Here is a 20,642-nt window from a genome sequence, read left to right as displayed (position 1 = left end):
CATGAAGGGGGATGCTGTACCAAGGAGCAGGAATACCTGGAGCAGACAGGGGGATGCTGTACCAAGGAGCAGGAATACCCAGGACATGAAGGGGGATGCTGTACCAAGGAGCAGGAATCCCCAGGGCAGACGGGGATGCTGTACCAAGGAGCAGGAATACCTGGAGCAGGCAGGGGGATGCTGTACCAAGGAGCAGGAATACCTGGAGCAGGCAGGGGGATGCTGTACCAAGGAGCAGGAATACCCAGGACATGAAGGGGGATGCTGTACCAAGGAGCAGGAATACCTGGAGCAGGCAGGGGGATGCTGTACCAAGGAGCAGGAATACCTGGAGCAGGCAGGGGGATGCTGTACCAAGGAGCAGGAATACCTGGAGCATGCAGGGGGATGCTGTACCAAGGAGCAGGAATACCCGGAGCAGGCAGGGGATGCTGTACCAAGAGCAGGAATACCTGGAGCAGCACAAAGCCGATGTGATGTTAAGATCCAGCTTTGTTCCCTGGTGCTGCTCGGGGACGTTGGGGTTGGGGCAGCGTCCCGGGGCCTCCTCACATTCCCAGGAGCCAACAAGGTGCATCCTGTCCCCCCCTGCCCCTGGATCAGCCGTGGGAAGGGGCTGCATTCAATCCAGGCAGGGGGGAACTGGCTCCGGTGTTCCCTCTGCTCCCTCATCTCCCCCAGCCCGGCCCCTCTGCTGCACTGACTGCAGCGGGAACCCGAGCTCCTCACCAGGGCAAGCTGGTGGTGAGAGCATGAGCTCCCTGGAGGGGGATCGGGGATGCTGGAGCCTAAGGGGAGGAGGGCCCTTTCCAAAGGGAGCTGTGGTGCTGGCACAAACCCTGCTCGGCCCCGTGGGTGCTGTGCCCAGGTGGGGAGCAGCCCGGGGCTCCCCCTGCCTGGTGTTCACAGGCATCTGGCCTGGAACTGGGGTTAAGAATTCCCTTTCTGCTTCCCTCCCCTCCTATGGAGCTTCAGAGGTTTGGAGGCTGCAGAATCCCAGCCTGGTTTGGGGTGAAGGGACCTTAAAGCCCCTCCAGCTCCAACCACGGGCAGGGCAGGGACCCCTTCCCCTGGAGCAGGGTGCTCGGAGCCCCTGTGTCCAAGCTGCCCTTGGGCACTGCCAGGGATGGAGCATCCCAAACCTCACCCCTGCCATGGGGAAGAACTCCCCAAGCTCCCATCAACTCTTCCCTCTTCCTCCTCCTCCCATCCCTGCCTCCCTTGTCCCAAGGCTCCCTGCAGCCCCTTCAGGCTCTGGGGCTGCTCTCAGCTCTCCCCTTCCCGCAGCAGAGGGGCAGGGTCCCCTCCCTGCGCTGCTGCTTCCACTCTAGGTGCACCCAGCACACGGGGGGGGTTCTTCTCCCCCAGCCCCCCAAGTCCTGCTCCTCAGGCTCCAGCCCCTCTCCCCCAGCCTGGCTCAGTGCTGGGGTTCCCCCGATCCACAGGCAGGACCTTGCCCTTGGCCTGGTTGAGCCCCAGGAGGTTCCTGCCCCTCCAGCCTGGATCCCAGCCCTTCCCTCCATCATCGCTGCACCCAGCACCTGCATCCTGAATCGCATCCCAAAAGGGATCCCTGAGCATCTTCCGGGGCCCATTCCACCTGGGCTCGCTGGAATGTAGCCCCAGCAGGGGAAGGACCAGATTTCCTCTGGGCAGCATCCGTGCTCAGCCCTGCTGCGCGCCGGCTCTTGGCACCGGTCACGGCCCGCACGGTGCCGATGCCCAGCCGGTGCCCAGCGCTGCCAGGGCAGGGGTTTTACAGCCAGCTTTCAGCCCCTGCTGAGCCGGAGGTGGCTGGACCGGGCACAGGCTGCGGAGAGCTGCGTTGAGACCCGTGGCTGCGGGATGCGGCGTGGCCCCTGCGGAGCCTCCGAGCCGTGTCTCCTCCGCAGGCGCTCTACGGTGACACCATGAGTGCCCTCCAAGAGCTGCTCAAGGGCCTCCTGCAGAGGAACCTCACCCCCCATGGGCTCCAGGACATGTTTGCGGTGGGTGCAGCCCGGCTCCGGTGCCTTCTGCGGGGGGCAGCGGGGAAGCGGAGGGGTCCGTGGGCCACCGGAGCTCGGGCTTTGGACCCAGAGCTGGCACCAGCGGGACGGGTCCGGGCTTCTCCGCGTGCCACGAGGTCTGCTGTGACCCTCAGCATCCTCCTGCACGCAGCCTGCTTGGGGCAGGCTCCTTGGGGACCCCTGGGTCCGCTCCTCCTCTTGCCAGCGCTGAGGAGGAGGAGGTCCCTGTTAGCAGGGGACCTGCAACCGGAGCCTCACCGAGGGGCACTTGGGCTGTTGGCTCGGGGGGCTGGTTCCTGCAGCCTGAAGGAGCCCTTGGGTGCCCAAGGCAAAGCAGCTGAGCTGCTCCCCTCCTTCCTGGTGGAACAGAACCGAGGAATGGTTGGGGTTGGAAAGGACCTGAAGCTCATCCGATTCCAACCCCCTGCCATGGGCAGGGACACCTCACCCTAAACCATGGCACCCAAGGCTCTGTCCAACCTGGCCTTGAACACCACCAGGGATGGAGCATTCCCAACCTCCCTGGGCAACCCATTCCAGTGCCTCAGCACCCTCACAGGAACGAATTTCCTCCTTAGATCCAATCTAAACTCCCCCCGTTTCAGTTTGAACCCGTTACCCCTTGTCCTGTCCCTGCAGTCCCCAATGAAGAGTCCCTCCCCAGCATCCCTATAGCCCCCTTCACGCACTGGGAGCTGCTCTGAGGTCTCCCTGCAGCCTTCTCTTCTCCAGCCTCCTCAGCCCCAGTGTTCCCAGCCTCTCCTCACGGACACGATGCTCCCCCGTGCAGCATTTAGGCCCCTGGATCAAGTCGAGCAAGGACCACGAGCGGCAGCGGGCAGTGGAGATCAGCGCCGCCTTGTTGGACTTCTACCTGAGCACCCTCAACGTCAGCGTGAGTGAGCCCGGGGGCCTCATCCTGCACCCCCCCCCCCCATGCCCCCGCTCCCCATGCTCAGGCTCCCCCCCTCTTTGTCCCCCCAGACCGTGACCCCCTTCTACAACCTCAGCGTCCTCATCGCCCTCTTCTCTCCGCGCTGCTCGGACGCGGTGCCCAGCGTCCGCCTGCACGCCGTGGACTGCGTCTACTGCCTGCTCTACATCCAGCTCTGCTACGAGGGTGAGCAGGGGGAGCTGCTGCCCCGCTCTGCGCAGTGGGGCTCAGGGATGCGCAGCCCACCCCTCCTCGCGTGTGGTAACAGAGCCGTGGCATGGCTCGGGATGAAGGGAGCTGAAAGCTGCTCCAGCTCCATCCCCTTCCCCTGGAGCAGGGTGCTCCGAGCCCCTGTGTCCAACCTGCCCTTGAGCACTGCCAGGGATGGGGCAGCCACAGCTCCTCTGGGCACCCTGTGCCGGCGCCTCAGCACCCTCCCAGGGAAGAGCTTCCTGAGAGCTCAGCTCAGCCTCCCCTCGGGCAGGTTCGAGCCATTCCCCTTGGCCTGGCCCTGCATCCCCTGTCCCAAGCCCCTCTCCAGGCTTCCCGGAGCCCCTTGATGCTCTCCAGGCAGGAGCCGGTTCGAGCCTGGCGTTCCTGCCGCCTCCGGGAGAGGTCAGTCCTCCTCTTCAGATGGAGGCACTGGAACCCTCAGCACCGCGGCAGGACTTCTATGGGAATCACAGAACCACCTGGGCTGGAAAAGCCCTTTAGGATCCTGTGGTCCTGCTCTCCAGAGCAGCGCAAGCCCTTCTGGCCCTTGAGTTTCCTGCTCCTCCCTGTAAGCCGGGCCGGCTCGGGGGACATCGCAGCTCTGCAGCGTGGGGAGGTCTCTCTGGGATGCAGGATACAGGGGATGCCGCTCCGTGACCGCTCCCGCTCGGATGCAGGTTTCGCCCGGGACCACAGGGATGAGATGGTGGAGGGGCTGAAGGCTCTGAAGCGAGGCCTGGAGGAGCCCGACTTCACCGTCCTCTTCCACACCTGCAACAGCCTGGCCATGGTACGTGCAGCGTGAGCCCAGCGCGGCCGCGGGCTCTGCACTGGGACCTGCGGGGGACGTGGGGCCTCTGGGGGTGCTCACCTCCATGGGGAAGCTGCTGGTGCCCTCTTCGGGGGTCAGTGCCCCACAGCGAGGTCCCCCACGCAGGGACTCCTGCCTGGCTGGGCTGGGGCTCAGCGTGGCCCTTCCCAGGTCTGATGCACAACCTGGGCTCCGGGTTATCCGGTGATGCTGATGGCTCCGTCAGCGTGGTGCTGATGGCACCTTGCGGCCTGACCCTCGCTCCCATCCGTTACAGAACCATAGAACCACGATGGTTTGGGTGGGAAGGGACTTTAAAGCCGTTCCTCCTCCTCCCATCCCTGCCTCCCCTGTCCCAGCCCCTCTCCAGGCTCCCTGCAGCCCCTTCAGGCCCTGGAGCTGCTCTCAGCTCTCCCCTTCAGGAGCCCTCTCTCAGCTCTCCCAGCCTGGCTCCAGGGCACAGCTGCCCCAGCCCTCGCAGCAGCCCCACATCCCCCTTGCACTGGGGACCCCCAGGATCCGAGTGGGGTCCCACGAGAGCATCGCCTCCAGCGTGGGCTCCCCTTTGGGCTCTGCGCTGAGGGCCGGTGTTCACTGCCCCATGGCAGCCATGGGGCTCATCTGTGCTCCCTGCAGGTGGTGGGGAAGCGCATCCCTCCCGAGCAGCTCCTGAGCCTCCTGCTCGCCCTCTTCGAGGGGCTGGGGGATCCCGACAGGAACTGCTCCCGTGCAGCCACCGTCATCATCAACTCCCTGCTCAAGGAGCGCGGGGCAGTCCTGCAGGAGAAGGTGAGCTCTTGGCCTCCCCCCAGCCAGGGCTTGGGGCCTCCCGTGGGGCTGTAGCCCCAGAGATTCCCACCGGCAGCTCCAGGGCTGGTTTGCTGGGATCCTCTGTTACGGGCGGGGATGCTCCAGCAGGCTCCAGGCCTTGGCAGGATTGGGATATCCAGCACAGGGAAGGGCCCATCCCTGCTGGGAGAAGGGAGGTGGTTAAGCCCTGTATCAGCCGTGGGTGCCGCAGGCCAGAGGAACACTTGCCCCAAGGCCAGGTTGGACACAGGGGCTGCTGGAGCACCAGAGCTCCCTCTCCAGCCTCTTCCCCTCTCTCCTACATGGGGTCGCTCCCAGGTCCATGACTCCCCTCAGGGTGGGATCCAGCGCAGGTCCTGGACCCGGAGCCGATGCTGAGCCTGGGAGCCGGTGGGGCAGCCCCTGCTCTTAGCCCAGGGATGTGCTATGGGCCGTGCTCTGCTCCTCAGCTCCCTGTGCCACAGCTCAGGGTGTGCTCCACAGCCCCGCCAGGCCCGCAGCATCTCCCTGCATCCGGCTCACTGAGCCCCCCCCACGGCCCCGGTGCTGAGGCTGGGGCAGGGGCAGGGGCAGGATGCTCCTGGCTGCATCCTCGGAGCCCTGCAGCCTCCTCCATCCTCCTCCATCCTCAGCTCCCGAGGTGGGGAAGGATCCTGGGCTTCCAGGGGGGGCTGGCAGCGGTTCTGCTCATACCCTGTGAGCAGGAGCATCCCTGCCATGGGACCAGAAGGGCTCTGCCCGATGTTCTGCACACCCACCTTGTCCTCTCCAGTCCCATTGCCTGCCTGAGGGGATGGGACACGCGTGTCCTGGCTGCAGGGACTGTCCTGGCAGTGACACCGAGTGCTCAGCATCCCCCAGGATCAGTCATGGCATCAGCCAAGGGGGAGAAACTCCTCTCAGCTCATCCAGTCCAACCGATCCCAGCCCTGCCAAGGCCACCCCTGCCCCACATCCTCGAGTGCCCCATCTGCACATCCTTTGGGTACCTCCAGGGCCGGTGCCTGCAGCCCTGCCCCGGGCAGCCTCTTCCAATGCCTGAGCACCCTCTGGGGCAGGAATTGTTCCTCAGCTCCATCTAACCCTGCCCTGGGGCAGCTTGAGGCCGGTTCCTCTTGTCCCATCCCTTGTTCCTTGGGAGCAGAGCCCAGCCCCTCCTGGCTCCATCCTCCTGGCAGGCACTTGGAGGGAGCCATCAGGTCCCCCCTGAGCCTTCCCTTCCCCATCTGACCCCCCCAGGTCCCTCAGCCCTTCCCCATCACCCCTGTGCTCCAGGCCCTGCTCCAGCTCCATTCCCTTCTCCGGCCCCGCTCCAGCACCTCAAGGTCTCTGTTGCAGTGAGGGGTCCCCAGTTGGACCCAGTGCTCAGCCTGATGCCTCCGTCCCTTCTTTGCCCAGGTCCCCGACATCATGAGCATCATCCACAGCAAGCTGGAGGAGGTGGATGAGGAGCACGTCCGCAAGGCTGCCCAGCAGACCGTCTACATCCTGGCCTCCCAGCACAAGAGCGTGGTGGTGTCCAGCCTGCTGGGCAGCGCGCTGCCCTTCGACAGGTCCTGCCCTGCTCCTGGGGCTCATCCAGCCCCCCCCCCCGTGGTCCTGGGCTTTGGCCCAGGCTGTGGTTAAGCCCTGGTGCCTTGCAGCAGCAATGGGATCCAGCTGGAATTCCCCTGGGGAGCTGCCTGCAGCCGGAGCTGCCTTCCAGGGGGGGATTGCTGGGCAGCAAAGCTGGCTCCAGGGAGCTTGGGGTGCTCAGGGCTGCGTTATGGGGATGCTGGGGAGGGACTCTTCATTGGGGACTGCAGGGACAGGACAAGGGGTAACGGGTTCAAACTGAAACAGGGGGAGTTTAGATTGGATCTAAGGAGGAAATTCGTTCCTGTGAGGGTGCTGAGGCACTGGAATGGGTTGCCCAGGGAGGTTGGGAATGCTCCATCCCTGGCGGTGTTCAAGGCCAGGCTGGACAGAGCCTTGGGTGCCATGGTTTAGGGTGAGGTGTCCCTGCCCGTGGCACGGGGTTGGAACTGGCTGAGCTTCAGGTCCTTTCCGTTCTATGATTCTATGTTTATGGGGCAGGTCTCATCCCCCCAGGCTGCTGAGTTGGTGCCAGCCCCAAGCTGAGCCTTGAGCGACTGTGGCTGCCCCATCCCTGGCTGTGCTCAAGGGCAGGTTGGACACAGGGGCTCGGAGCACCCTGCTCCAGGGGAAGGGGTCCCTGCCCATGGTTGGAGCTGGAGGGGCTTTAAGGTCCCTTCATCCCAGCCCATTCCATGAGTCCGTGACTGTGAATCGAGCCCAGGGGTACCGGACCCTCTGCCAGCTCCATCCTCCATGGAAGAGGGAAGAGTTGATGGGATCTTGGGGAGTTCTTCCCCATGGCAGGGGTTGAAGGGAGAGGTTTGGGATGCTCCATCCCTGGCAGTGCTCAAGGGCAGCTTGGACACAGGGGCTCAGAGCACCCTGCTCCAGGGGAAGGGGTCCCTGCCCTGGCCGGGGTTGGAGCTGGAGGGGCTTTAAGGTCCCTTCAACCCAAACCAATCGGTTCCTGTGCTGTGGGACCTGGTGATGTGCTCCTCACCCTTGTTCCAGTGCTGTTGGCGATGGGACCCGAGTGTTCCCTGGCTCAGGGAGGGACCCGGTGCTTGCCCGGAGCGCTCCCGGTGCCAAAGCTCCCTCCTGCCCTGCCCTGCAGCCACACGTGCACCATGTGGAGGTCCCTGGCCACCGAGCCCGGCCTCACCTCGCAGATCCTGGAGCAGCTCCTGGACAAGGTGAACAGGGATGTGCCCTACAAGGAGAGCAAGAGCTTCCTGCTGGGCAGCGGCTCGGAGCGCATCGCCACCCCTCTGCCGCTGGCTGTGAGTACCCCGCTGCGGGGCCACCCCGGTCGCAGCCCCATCGAGGGTCCCCTTCCCCACACCTGCAGCGCTTCCCTTGTGCCAAGGCTTGGGAAGGGGGGTGCCGAGCCTAATGCCCATTAGAGCCCAGGCACCGGCTCGTAAAGGGCTCGCAGGTGCTGGTCCCCCGGGGCAGAGCGCTTTGCGTTTGATGCCTCCCGGAGCTGGAGCCAGATGTGCGGGTTTCCTGCTGCTGCAGCTGCTGTGCAACGGGGCTGCCCCCCCCCCCCCCCCCAGCTGCGCTGCTCCTGCCCCCCTGCGCTCCTCACCCCGCCTCAATGGGGCTCCGGGGCATCCCGTGCGTGTGCGGTGTCCTCCTGCCCCCCAAACGCGGCTCCTGCGTCTGCTCCTCGTCCCCCAGGGGCAGAAACCAACGCTGGGATGCCGAGCATCCCAAAGAGCTGCGGAGGGATGTGGAGAGGGGGCGCTGGGGTGGAGAGGACCCTGCGGTGAGCTGGGAGGAAGGGGGCTTAAAGCTGCTCCAGCTCCAACCACGGGCAGGGCAGGGCAGGGCAGGGACCCCTTCCCCGGGGGCAGGGTGCTCCGAGCCCCTGGGTCCAACCTGCCCTTGAGCACTGCCGGGGATGGGGCAGGCACGGCTTCTCCTTGAACCCATCCCGGTGCCCCAGCACCCTCATGGGGAAGAACTGCCCGAGATCCGATCTCAGCCTCCCCTCTGGCAGCTTGAATCCATTCCCATCCCTCCAGCTTGAATCCATTCCCATCCCTCCAGCTTAAATCCATTCCCATCCCTCCAGCTTGAATCCATTCCCCCCTTCCAGGTTAAATCCATTCCCATCCCTCCAGCTTAAATCCATTCCCATCCCTCCAGCTTAAATCCATTCCCATCCCTCCAGGATGAATCCATTCCCCCTCTCCCATCCCTCCAGGATGAATCCATTCCCTCTCCCATCCCTCCAGGATGAATCCATTCCCCCTCCCATCCCTCCAGGTTAAATCCATTCCCCCTCTCCCATCCCTCCAGGATGAATCCATTCCCTCTCCCATCCCTCCAGGATGAATCCATTCCCCCTCCCATCCCTCCAGGTTAAATCCATTCCCTCTCCCATCCCTCCAGGATGAATCCATTCCCCCTCTCCCATCCCTCCAGGATGAATCCATTCCCCCTCCCATCCCTCCAGGATGAATCCATTCCCCCTCCCATCCCTCCAGGTTAAATCCATTCCCCCTCTCCCATCCCTCCAGGATGAATCCATTCCCCCTCCCATCCTTCCAGGTTGAATCCATTCCCCCTCCCATCCCTCCAGGATGAATCCATTCCCCCCCCATCCCTCCAGGTTAAATCCATTCCCTCTCCCATCCCTCCAGGTTAAATCCATTCCCCCTCCCATCCCTCCAGGTTAAATCCATTCCCTCTCCCATCCCTCCAGGATGAATCCATTCCCCCTCCCATCCCTCCAGGATGAATCCATTCCCCCTCTCCCATCCCTCCAGGATGAATCCATTCCCCCTCCCATCCCTCCAGGTTAAATCCATTCCCTCTCCCATCCCTCCAGGATGAATCCATTCCCTCTCCCATCCCTCCAGGATGAATCCATTCCCTCTCCCATCCCTCCAGGTTAAATCCATTCCCTCTCCCATCCCTCCAGGTTAAATCCATTCCCTCTCCCATCCCTCCAGGATGAATCCATTCCCTCTCCCATCCCTCCAGGTTAAATCCATTCCCTCTCCCATCCCTCCAGGATGAATCCATTCCCCCTCCCATCCCTCCAGGTTAAATCCATTCCCCCTCCCATCCTTCCAGGTTGAATCCATTCCCCCTCCCATTCCTCCAGGATGAATCCATTCCCCCTCTCCCATCCCTCCAGGATGAATCCATTCCCTCTCCCATCCCTCCAGGTTAAATCCATTCCCTCTCCCATCCCTCCAGGATGAATCCATTCCCTCTCCCATCCCTCCAGGATGAATCCATTCCCCCTCTTCCATCCCTCCACCCCTTTGCTTCTCTTTGCTGCTCCCAGTGCTCCCAGTGCATCCCAGACCCCTCGGTCCCCCCCGCTCACCCTCCTGCCCCACTCCCAGTGCATCCCAGACCCCTCGGTTCCCCCACTCACCCTCCTGCCCCACTCCTGGTGCTCCCGGTGCATCCCAGACCCCTCGGTTCCCCCCGCTCACCCTCCTGCCCCACTCCCGTCTCTCCCCACAGGCCACGTGTGCTCTCTATGAGCTGCTGTGTGCTCCGGAGGCCGGCCCGGCCGTGCAGGGGCTCTATGCCCCCCTCTTCGTCACCCTCCTGCTGCGCCTCAGCTGCGCCCTGGGGGTGCAGCTGCCCAAGAGCCTGCAGGGCCGCGAGCGCAGGAGCTGCAGCAGCCAGGGCCCCGCGCCCCGCAGCCTCCAGCCATGCAGGTACCGGCGTGGGGCGGCCCCACGGGGCTGGGGTGGCTCCAGAGCAGCGGGTGCTGGGGATGGGGAGGGAGAGATGGGCACAGAGCATGTGGGTGACAGCCTGAACCCTGCTGTGGGTGACAGTTGTGGGTGACAGCTGTGGGTGACAGCCTGAACCCTGCTGTGGGTGACAGCTGTGGGTGACACCTGAGGGTGAGTGCTGTGTGTGAGTGCTGTGGGTGACACCTGAGGGTAACAGCCTGAGCCCTGCTGTGGGTGACAGCTGAGGGTGACACCTGAGGGTGACAGCCTGAACCCTGCTGTGGGTGACAGCTGTGGGTGACACCTGAGGGTGAGTGCTGTGTGTGAGTGCTGTGGGTGACACCTGAGGGTGACAGCCTGAACCCTGCTGTGGGTGACACCTGTGGGTGACAGCCTGAACCCTGCTGTGGGTGACAGCTGGGGGTGACACCTGAGGGTGAGTGCTGTGTGTGAGTGCTGTGGGTGACACCTGAGGGTGACAGCCTGAACCCTGCTGTGGGTGACACCTGTGGGTGACAGCCTGAACCCTGCTGTGGGTGACAGCTGGGGGTGACACCTGTGGGTGACAGCCTGAGCCCTGCTGTGGGTGACACCTGTGGGTGACACCTGTGGGTGACAGCCTGAGCCCTGCTGTGGGTGACAGCTGTGGGTGACACCTGTGGGTGACAGCCTGAGCCCTGCTGTGGGTGACAGCTGTGGGTGACAGCTGTGGGTGACAGCCTGAGCCCTGCTGTGGGTGACAGTTGTGGGTGACACCTGAGGGTGAGTGCTGTGGGTGAGTGCTGTGGGTGACACCTGAGGGTGACAGCCTGAACCCTGCTGTGGGTGACAGTTGTGGGTGACACCTGAGGGTGACAGCTGTGGGTGACACCTGTGGGTGAGTGCTGTGGGTGACAGCTGTGGGTGACAGCCTGAACCCTGCTGTGGGTGACAGTTGTGGGTGACACCTGAGGGTGACAGCCTGAGCACTGCTGTGGGTGGCTGCTGTGGGTGACAGTTGTGGGTGACACCTGAGGGTGACAGCCTGAGCACTGCTGTGGGTGGCTGCTGTGGGTGACAGCTGTGGGTGACACCTGAGGGTGACAGCCTGAGCACTGCTGTGGGTGGCTGCTGTGGGTGACAGTTGTGGGTGACACCTGAGGGTGACAGCCTGGGCCTGCTGTGGGTGGCTGCTGTGGGTGACACCTGAGGGTGACAGCCTGAACCCTGCTGTGGGTGACAGCCTGAGCCCTGCTGTGGGTGACAGTTGTGGGTGACACCTGAGGGTGACAGCCTGAACCCTGCTGTGGGTGACACCTGAGGGTGACACCTGTGGGTGACAGCCTGAGCCCTGCTGTGGGTGACAGCTGTGGGTGACACCTGAGGGTGACAGCCTGAACCCTGCTGTGGGTGACACCTGAGGGTGACAGCCTGAACCCTGCTGTGGGTGACAGCTGTGGGTGACACCTGAGGGTGACAGCCTGAACCCTGCTGTGGGTGACAGCTGTGGGTGACACCTGAGGATGACAGCCTGAACCCTGCTGTGGGTGACACCTGACGGTGACAGCCTGGGCCTGCTGTGGGTGACAGCTGTGGGTGACACCTGAGGGTGACAGCCTGAACCCTGCTGTGGGTGACAGCTGTGGGTGACACCTGAGGGTGACAGCCTGAGCCCTGCTGTGTGTGACAGTTGTGGGTGACACCTGAGGGTGACAGCCTGAGCCCTGCTGTGTGTGACAGTTGTGGGTGACACCTGAGGGTGACAGCCTGAGCCCTGCTGTGGGTGACAGCTGTGGGTGACACCTGAGGGTGACAGCCTGAGCCCTGCTGTGTGTGACAGTTGTGGGTGACACCTGAGGGTGACAGCCTGAGCCCTGCTGTGTGTGACAGTTGTGGGTGACACCTGAGGGTGACAGCCTGAGCCCTGCTGTGGGTCACAGCTGTGGGTGACAGCCTGAGCCCTGCTGTGGGTCACAGCTCTGCTTCCAGAGAGGATGAGGAGGGAAGCGGGATGCAGGCACACTCTGTGTCTGCAGTGTGTCTCGGTCCTATGGAATCCTGGAATGGTTTGGGTCTGAAGGGACCTTAAAGCTCCTCCAGCTCCAACCCCTGGCGGGGCAGGGACCCCTTCCACCGGAGCAGGGTGCTCCAAGCCCCCGTGTCCAACCTGGCCTTGAGCACTGCCAGGGATGGGGCAGCCCCAGCTTCTCTGAGCAACCCGTTCCAGTGCCTTGGGACTGGAGGGGCTGCAAGGTCCCTTCCATCCCAGCCCATTCCATGCTCCTGGGCGCACCAGCCCCGTGTGACCTCCGGAGCGCCGTCAGCTCCTGGATGTTCCCAGCAGTGCCCCTGTGCCAGGCCAGGGGGGTGTCCTCCAGCAGAGCCCCCATTAGGTGAGCCCTGGTCCCCTCCGTGTCGCATGGGGCTGCACCCACGGCGTGATGGGCTCAGGGAATGCATCCCCCCCCCCCATGTCTGCAGGTCCTCAGCTCCCTGCGGGGTGCAGGGGATGCTTCCAGCCATTCCCTGTGCCCTGTGTGGCTCCATCCACCTTCACCAGGTCCTGGTGGCCGCGGTGTGCCCACGGCACAGCCCTGCAGCAAGCGGTCCTGCGGGATGTGCCTTGGAGCCCTCGGGCTCTGCGGGCTTGGAGGAGCTGCAGGGAGCCCTCAGGGCTGCTCCAGCAGCAGCACAGCAGCCGGAGCCTGCTCTGGAGCTGGGCTTGGCAGCAGGGAGGAGGCTCTGGGCTCACCTCCAGCCCCATCCTCCGGGAGTTCCCAGCCTCGGCTTTGCTCCAGGCTATTCTTAGCGCTGGGGGAGGAAAACGAAGGCTGGAGGAGCCCCGAGAGGCACCAGGGAAAGCAGCAGCGCCCTGGAAGGGCTTTAGCAGCGTTTGGCAGCTCCGTTGTCACCTCCCAGCGGCGAGGAAAGGCCAAGTCCTGACCCACGCCAAGCCACCGGTGCCCCCGTCTGCTGCGGAGCCGTGGTGGGCTCTGCCTTAGGCTCATGGAACGGGTTGGGATGAAGGGAGCTGAAAGCTCCTCCAGCTCCAAGCCCATCCCCTTCCCCTGGAGCAGGGTGCTCCGAGCCCCTGTGTCCAAGCTGCCCTTGAGCACTGCCAGGGATGGAGCATCCCAAACCTCTCCCTTCGACCCCTGCCATGGGGAAGAACTCCCCAAGCTCCCATCAACTCTTCCCTCTTCCTCCTCCTCCCATCCCTGCCTCCCTCATCCCAACCCCTCTCCAGGCTCCCTGCAGCCCCTTCAGGCTCTGGAGCTGCTCTCAGGCCCTGCTGGGGGTGCCGGTGCTGGGCTCTGGGCAGTGTCCTAGTGAGGCCGTGCGTTAGGATGCAGTTAGCCCCTGACCTGCTGGGGGACGTTGGTTGTGGCTGATCCCGGCTCGCGCCGTGGCTGCTCCGGTGCCGGCGGCACCGTTCCCTGCTGGCACTTCCCGTGTCCCCTGGGGTCTCTGCGCAGCAGCTCCCTGCTCTCCATGCGGATCCCCCCATGGCAGCGATGCTCCCGCTGCCTTTGCGGCTTTGGGCTCCCTCCCGCTGCCAGACCTGGCTCTTCTCCTCTGGCTCTTCCCACCTCCCGGCTCCTGGACGGGCTGATCCCTGCGGAGCCTGTGCCATGACACCGGGAATGCTGAAGGAGCCGCTTGCCTCCCAGGGAAGGGGGTGAAGGAGCCAGAAACAGCCGCGCTTCCTCCAGCAGCATCTGGATTGCACGCAGCACCAGGGACACGAACCAGACCGTGCTGGGCTCCATCCGTGGATGTGGGGCTGGAGGAGCCTCCCCGTTGCTGGTGCAGGCTCCCGTCTGGGGCAGCAAGGCCATTCCAACGGGGAAGCATCAGGGTGCAAGAGCCTCCAGGTCCTGCTGTGTAAAAGCCAACGTGCCAAGCTGGAGGGTCAGGGGAACCAGCAGCTCTTCAGCAGCACATCCCAGAAGTGGGATCCCCCCTGTCCCGCACCCCCCACATCCCAGATGAGGGAGACCCCCCCAGGCCCTCTCCGGATGCTCCCTCCTCCTGATGGACGTGGACACCTTGGCCTTGGGCTTTGCGTGGTGGAGCTGGTCAGGGACTTCCTGCTGGTCCTCGTGGCTTGCACCGCTGGTGATGCTTGGGGTCACAGCAGCACCGGCATCCTCAGGGAGGGAGCAGAGCTCCTGCGTCACCGCTCCCACATGTGCTGGGCTTCAGATCCCTGCTTGGTCTCCCGGTGTGTGGAAAACCCCCGGAGAATGGGGAGAATGGGGGGGTACAGGCTGGAGCCCGAGGAGCAGGGCTTGGGGTGCCGGGGCAGGGGGAAAGCTCCCCAGGACCCAGCTTCAGGGAATGCTGGGGGGATCCTGTCCCTCTGCTGCGGGGAGGGGAGAGCTGAGAGCAGCTCCAGTGCCTGAAGGGGCTGCAGGGAGCCTGGAGAGGGGTTGGGATGAGGGAGGCAGGGATGGGAGGAGGAAGAGGGAAGAGTTGATGGGAGCTTGGGGAGTTCTTCCCCATGGAAGGGGTTGAAGGGAGAGGTTTGGGATGCTCCATCCCTGGCAGTGTTCAAGGCCAGGTTGGACACAGGGGCTTGCAGCACCCTGCTCCAGGGGAAGGGGTCCCTGCCCTGCCCGTGGTTGGAGCCGGAGCAGCTTTAAGCTCCCTTCACCCCAACCCAGTCTGTGCCCTGTGAGTGATGGAGGGGCATCACTGACGGAGAGGGGGGCTCAGGCTTTGTCCAGCACGAGGGATGTGGGATTCCAGCGCCGTCCCAGGAGCTGGTTCCGATATCAAAGTCGTTTCCTGTCCGCGTGTTGGATTCTGAGCCTTCGTCATCCCGAGATGCCGGAGCGAGCTGGTGAAGGTGAATATGATCGCTTGGCAGGAAAGGGAGCTTGGAGGAGCCCGGCTCTTGGTGGGGAGGAAGGAAGGCCAATAGGACACGGTGGAAAAAGCAGGGCTTGGAAATGAGCCGCTTGAAGCAGCTTAACCCCCTGCACTCCCTGCTCACCGGGAGCAGGAGCAGGGCTGGGGCCGGCAGCGGGACCCTCGGGGAGCCTGGAGTGGAGCTCGTGTCCGTAACCCGGAGCCGGTGCGAGGTTCCCGGGCCTGGGTTGTGCGTGAGCATCCTGCAGGGGTTCGGGGCTGCCTCCGTGTGCCGCGAGGAGGTGAATCCCACTGGAGCTCTGGTGGCTGCACCGCAGGCTCTCCCGCGTGTGGGTTTGAGCTGGGAGGCTGATGGAGCCCTAGAAGCCCAGGGCCAGGGGTCAGGATTTGGCCGGCTGGGCGCACTCAAAGGGCCGCGGTCCATGGCTCAGCGCCCAAGCGGAGAGCGGTGATGAGGGGTGTTCTCAGGGATCAGCGTTGGGAATGGCCCTGTTCAACGTCTTTGTGGGGTCCGTGGGCAGTGGGGTCGAGAAGCTCCCCAGGACCCCATCCCTGGCGGTGCTCAAGGCCACGTTGGATGGAGCTTGCAGCACCCTGCTCCGGTGGAAGGGGTCCCTGCCCGTGCAGGGGCTGGAGCTGGAGGAGCTCTAAGCTCCCTTCCCCCCCGAACCAGACTTTATTCCAGGCTGAGCCCCTCTTCCTAAGCGATGTTTTCTTTGTGTGTGTGGCAGAGACTTTCCCTTCGCTTCCGTGGGAGGCTGGGATGTGTCCCCGGCTCGCATTCGGGCTGTTGTGACAGGATAACGTATGTTTCCCATATGTCGCTCTGTGCTTGGAGCACAATAATCCCTGCCTATAAAACGTTAAGGCCAACCCCCCCTTGTTGGAGTGGGTCTGGGCTGCCTTCCCTGCAGGCCGGTGGCTGGATGCCTTCCAGCACGCACGGCCCGGCCTGGCTGAAGGAGCGCCGAGCTCCGGGCTGGAGCTCTCCCATAACTCATCCCAGGCTCAGGCACCCGCCTGGCCCCGGCCCAGGCCCTGCTTCTGCTGCTGCTCTCTGGCTGCCAGATGGGCTGCAGGCAGGACAGGAGCCTCCTAAGGCTGACCTGAGCTAACCTGACCTGACCTGACCTAACCTAACCCAACCTAATCTAACCTAACCCATCCTAACCTGACCTGACCTAACCTAACCCAACCTAATCTAACCTAACCCATCCTAACCTGCCCTGACCTAACCTAACCCAACCTAACCTAACCCAACCTAATCTAACCTAACCCATCCTAACCTGACCTGACCTAACCTAACCCAACCTCACCTGACCTAACCCAACCTAATCTAACCTAACCCATCCTAACCTGACCTGAGCTAACCTCACCTGCCCTGACCTGACCTAACCCAACCTCACCTGACCTAACCCATCCTAACCTGACCTGACCTAACCTAACCCAACCTAATCTAACCTAACCCATCCTAACCTGACCTGACCTAACCTAACCCAACCTAATCTAACCTAACCTAACCTATCCTAACCTGACCTGACCTAACCTAACCCAACCTAACCTAACCCAACCTAATCTAACCTGACCTGACCTAACGTAACCCAACCTAATCTAACCTAACCCATCCTAACCTGACCTGACCTAACCTAACCCAACCTAATCTAACCTAACCTATCCTAACCTGACCTGACCTAACCTAACCCAACCTAATCTAACCTAACCCATCCTAACCTGACCTGACCTAACCTAACCCAACCTAATCTAACCTAACCCATCCTAACCTGCCCTGACCTAACCTAACCCAACCTAATCTAACCTAACCCATCCTAACCTGACCTGACCTAACCTAACCCAACCTAATCTAACCTAACCTATCCTAACCTGACCTGACCTAACCTAACCCAACCTAATCTAACCTAACCTATCCTAACCTGACCTGACCTAACCTAACCCAACCTAATCTAACCTAACCCATCCTAACCTGACCTGACCTAACCTAACCCAACCTAATCTAACCTAACCCATCCTAACCTGACCTGACCTAACCTAACCCAACCTAATCTAACCTAACCCATCCTAACCTGACCTGACCTAACCTAACCCAACCTAATCTAACCTATCCTAACCTGCCCTGACCTAACCTAACCCAACCTAATCTAACCTAACCCATCCTAACCTGACCTGACCTAACCTAACCCAACCTAATCTAACCTAACCCATCCTAACCTGCCCTGACCTAACCTAACCCAACCTCACCTGACCTAACCCATCCTAACCTGACCTGAGCTAACCTAACCCAACCTAATCTAACCTAACCTATCCTAACCTGACCTGAGCTAACCTAACCCAACCTAATCTAACCTAACCTATCCTAACCTGACCTGACCTAACCTTACCCAACCTAATCTAACCTAACCTAATCTAACCTGACCTGACCTAACGTAACCCAACCTAATCTAACCTGACCTGACCTAACGTAACCCAACATAATCTAACCTAACCCATCCTAACCTGACCTGAGCTAACCTAACCCAACCTCACCTGACCTAACCCATCCTAACCTGACCTGAGCTAACCTCACCTGACCTGACCTAACCTAACCCAACCTAATCTAACCTAACCCATCCTAACCTGACCTGAGCTAACCTAACCCAACCTCACCTGACCTAACCCATCCTAACCTGACCTGAGCTAACCTCACCTGACCTGACCTAACCTAACCTAACCCATCCTAACCTGACCTGAGCTAATCTGACCTCCCCTAACCGAACCTAACCTGACCTGACCTAACCCATCCTAACCTGACCTGAGCTAACCTCACCTGACCTGACCTTACCCAGCCCAACTGATCCTAACCTGACCTAACCCAACCTTATCTAACCTAACTGATCCTAACCTGATCTAACCCAACTGATCCTAACCAACCCAACCCAACCTAATCTAACCCAACTGATCCTAATCTAACCCAACTGATCCTAATCTAACCCAACTGATCCTAACCAACCCAACCCCACCTAATCTAACCCAACTGATCCTAATCTAACCCAACTGATCCTAACCAACCCAACCCAACCTAATCTAACCCAACTGATCCTAATCTAACCCAACTGATCCTAACCAACCCAACCCCACCTAATCTAACCCAACTGATCCTAATCTAACCCAACTGATCCTAACCAACCCAACCCAACCTAATCTAACCCAACTGATCCTAATCTAACCCAACTGATCCTAACCAACCCAACCCCACCTAATCTAACCCAACTGATCCTAATCTAACCCAACTGATCCTAACCAACCCAACCCAACCTAATCTAACCCAACTGATCCTAATCTAACCCAACTGATCCTAACCAACCCAACCCCACCTAATCTAACCCAACTGATCCTAATCTAACCCAACTGATCCTAACCAACCCAACCCAACCTAATCTAACCCAACTGATCCTAACCAACCCAACCCAACCTAATCTAACCCAACTGATCCTAACCAACCCAACCCCACCTAATCTAACCCAACTGATCCTAACCAACCCAACCTAATCTAACCCAACTGATCCTAACCAACCCAACCCAACCTAATCTAACCCAACTGATCCTAACCAACCCAACCCAACCTAATCTAACCCAGCTGTTCGTAACCTGACCTAACCAAACCTAATCTAACCTAACTGATCCTAACCAACCCAACCCAACCTAATCTAACCCAACTGATCCTAACCAACCCAACCCAACCTAATCTAACCCAAGTGATCCTAACCAACCCAACCCAACCTAATCTAACCCAACTGATCCTAACCAACCCAACCCCACCTAATCTAACCTAACTGATCCTAACCAACCCAACCTAATCTAACCCAACTGATCCTAACCAACCCAACCCAACCTAATCTAACCCAACTGATCCTAACCAACCCAACCCAACCTAATCTAACCCAACTGCTCCTAACCAACCCAACCCCACCTAATCTAACCTAACTGATCCTAACCAACCCAACCTAATCTAACCCAACTGATCCTAACCAACCCAACCCAACCTAATCTAACCCAACTGATCCTAACCAACCCAACCCAACCTAATCTAACCCAACTGATCCTAACCAACCCAACTTAATCTAACCCAACTGCTCCTAACCAACCCAACCCAACCTAATCTAACCCAACTGATCCTAACCTGACCTAACCCAACCTAATCTAACCCAACTGATCCTAACCAACCCAACCCAACCTAATCTAACCCAACTGATCCTAACCTGACCTAACCCAACCTAATCTAACCCAGCTGTTCGTAACCTGACCTAACCAAACCTAATCTAACCTAACTGATCCTAACCAACCCAACCTAATCTAACCCAACTGATCCTAACCAACCCAACCCAACCTAATCTAACCCAAGTGATCCTAACCAACCCAACCCAACCTAATCTAACCCAACTGATCCTAACCAACCCAACCCCACCTAATCTAACCTAACTGATCCTAACCAACCCAACCTAATCTAACCCAACTGATCCTAACCAACCCAACCCAACCTAATCTAACCCAACTGATCCTAACCAACCCAACCCAACCTAATCTAACCCAACTGATCCTAACCAACCCAACCCAACCTAATCTAACCCAACTGATCCTAACCAACCCAACCTAATCTAACCCAACTGCTCCTAACCAACCCAACCCAACCTAATCTAACCCAACTGATCCTAACCTGACCTAACCCAACCTAATCTAACCCAACTGATCCTAACCAACCCAACCCAACCTAATCTAACCCAGCTGATCCTAACCTGACCTAACCCAACCTAATCTAACCCAGCTGTTCGTAACCTGACCTAACCAAACCTAATCTAACCTAACTGATCCTAACCAACCCAACCTAATCTAACCCAACTGATCCTAACCAACCCAACCCAACCTAATCTAACCCAGCTGATCCTAACCTGACCTAACCCAACCTAATCTAACCCAACTGCTCCTAACCAACCCAACCCAACCTAATCTAACCCAACTGATCCTAACCAACCCAACCTAATCTAACCCAACTGATCCTAACCTGACCTAACCCAACCTAATCTAACCCAACTAATCCTAACCAACCCAACCCAACCTAATCTAACCCAACTGATCCTAACCAACCCAACCCAACCTAATCTAACCCAACTGATCCTAACCTGACCTAACCCAACCTAATCTAACCCAAGTGATCCTAACCAACCCAACCCAACCTAATCTAACCCAACTGATCCTAACCAACCCAACCTAATCTAACCCAACTGCTCCTAACCAACCCAACCTAATCTAACCCAACTGATCCTAACCAACCCAACCCAACCTAATCTAACCCAACTGCTCCTAACCAACCCAACCCAACCTAATCTAACCCAACTGCTCCTAACCAACCCAACCCACCCCACCCCAACCCAACCCCACCTAACGCCGGTGCTTCCCTCCCATCCGCAGCATCGCGGTGCAGGCGCTGAAGGCGATGCTGGTCCGTGGGGGCAGCGAGGACGTGGCCAAGGCTGTGGACAGCGCCGGTGCCTGGGAGCTGATGGCGAGCCCGGAGAGGCACCACGATGGGATCACCGTGCTGGCTGGGTGAGGGCCCTGCTGCTCCGGCATCGCCTGCGGCACTGGGGCAGGAGCTGCATTGGAGCACTGGGGCTGGGAGAGCACCCACAGGAAGCGGGGAGGGATGCACCGGAGCCCATGCAGGGTCTGCAGCA

General features: G+C 60.5%; 1 protein-coding gene across 1 annotated transcript in view; it reads left to right on the top strand.

The window, feature by feature from the left end:
* The window catches only part of LOC133262037 (maestro heat-like repeat-containing protein family member 1), a gene marked incomplete at its 5' end in the record, with an annotated part of 51,860 nt that overhangs the window by 18,779 nt on the left and 12,439 nt on the right, over positions 1-20,642 (top strand). The window contains 9 exon segments of the mRNA XM_061440911.1: positions 1,893-1,988; positions 2,800-2,904; positions 2,994-3,129; positions 3,834-3,946; positions 4,604-4,756; positions 6,176-6,330; positions 7,470-7,635; positions 9,842-10,041; positions 20,377-20,514. Coding sequence (XP_061296895.1) covers positions 1,893-1,988; positions 2,800-2,904; positions 2,994-3,129; positions 3,834-3,946; positions 4,604-4,756; positions 6,176-6,330; positions 7,470-7,635; positions 9,842-10,041; positions 20,377-20,514 — 1,262 coding nt within the window.

Source organism: Pezoporus flaviventris, unplaced genomic scaffold, assembly GCF_033815535.1.
Source record: "Pezoporus flaviventris isolate CSIRO_AGI_PZ_B2104156 unplaced genomic scaffold, CSIRO_AGI_Pfla_v1 ptg000181l, whole genome shotgun sequence".
Classification (NCBI taxonomy): domain Eukaryota; kingdom Metazoa; phylum Chordata; class Aves; order Psittaciformes; family Psittacidae; genus Pezoporus; species Pezoporus flaviventris.
Note: the sequence above shows the minus strand (reverse complement) of the source record. Positions and strands in the feature narration are given on the sequence as shown.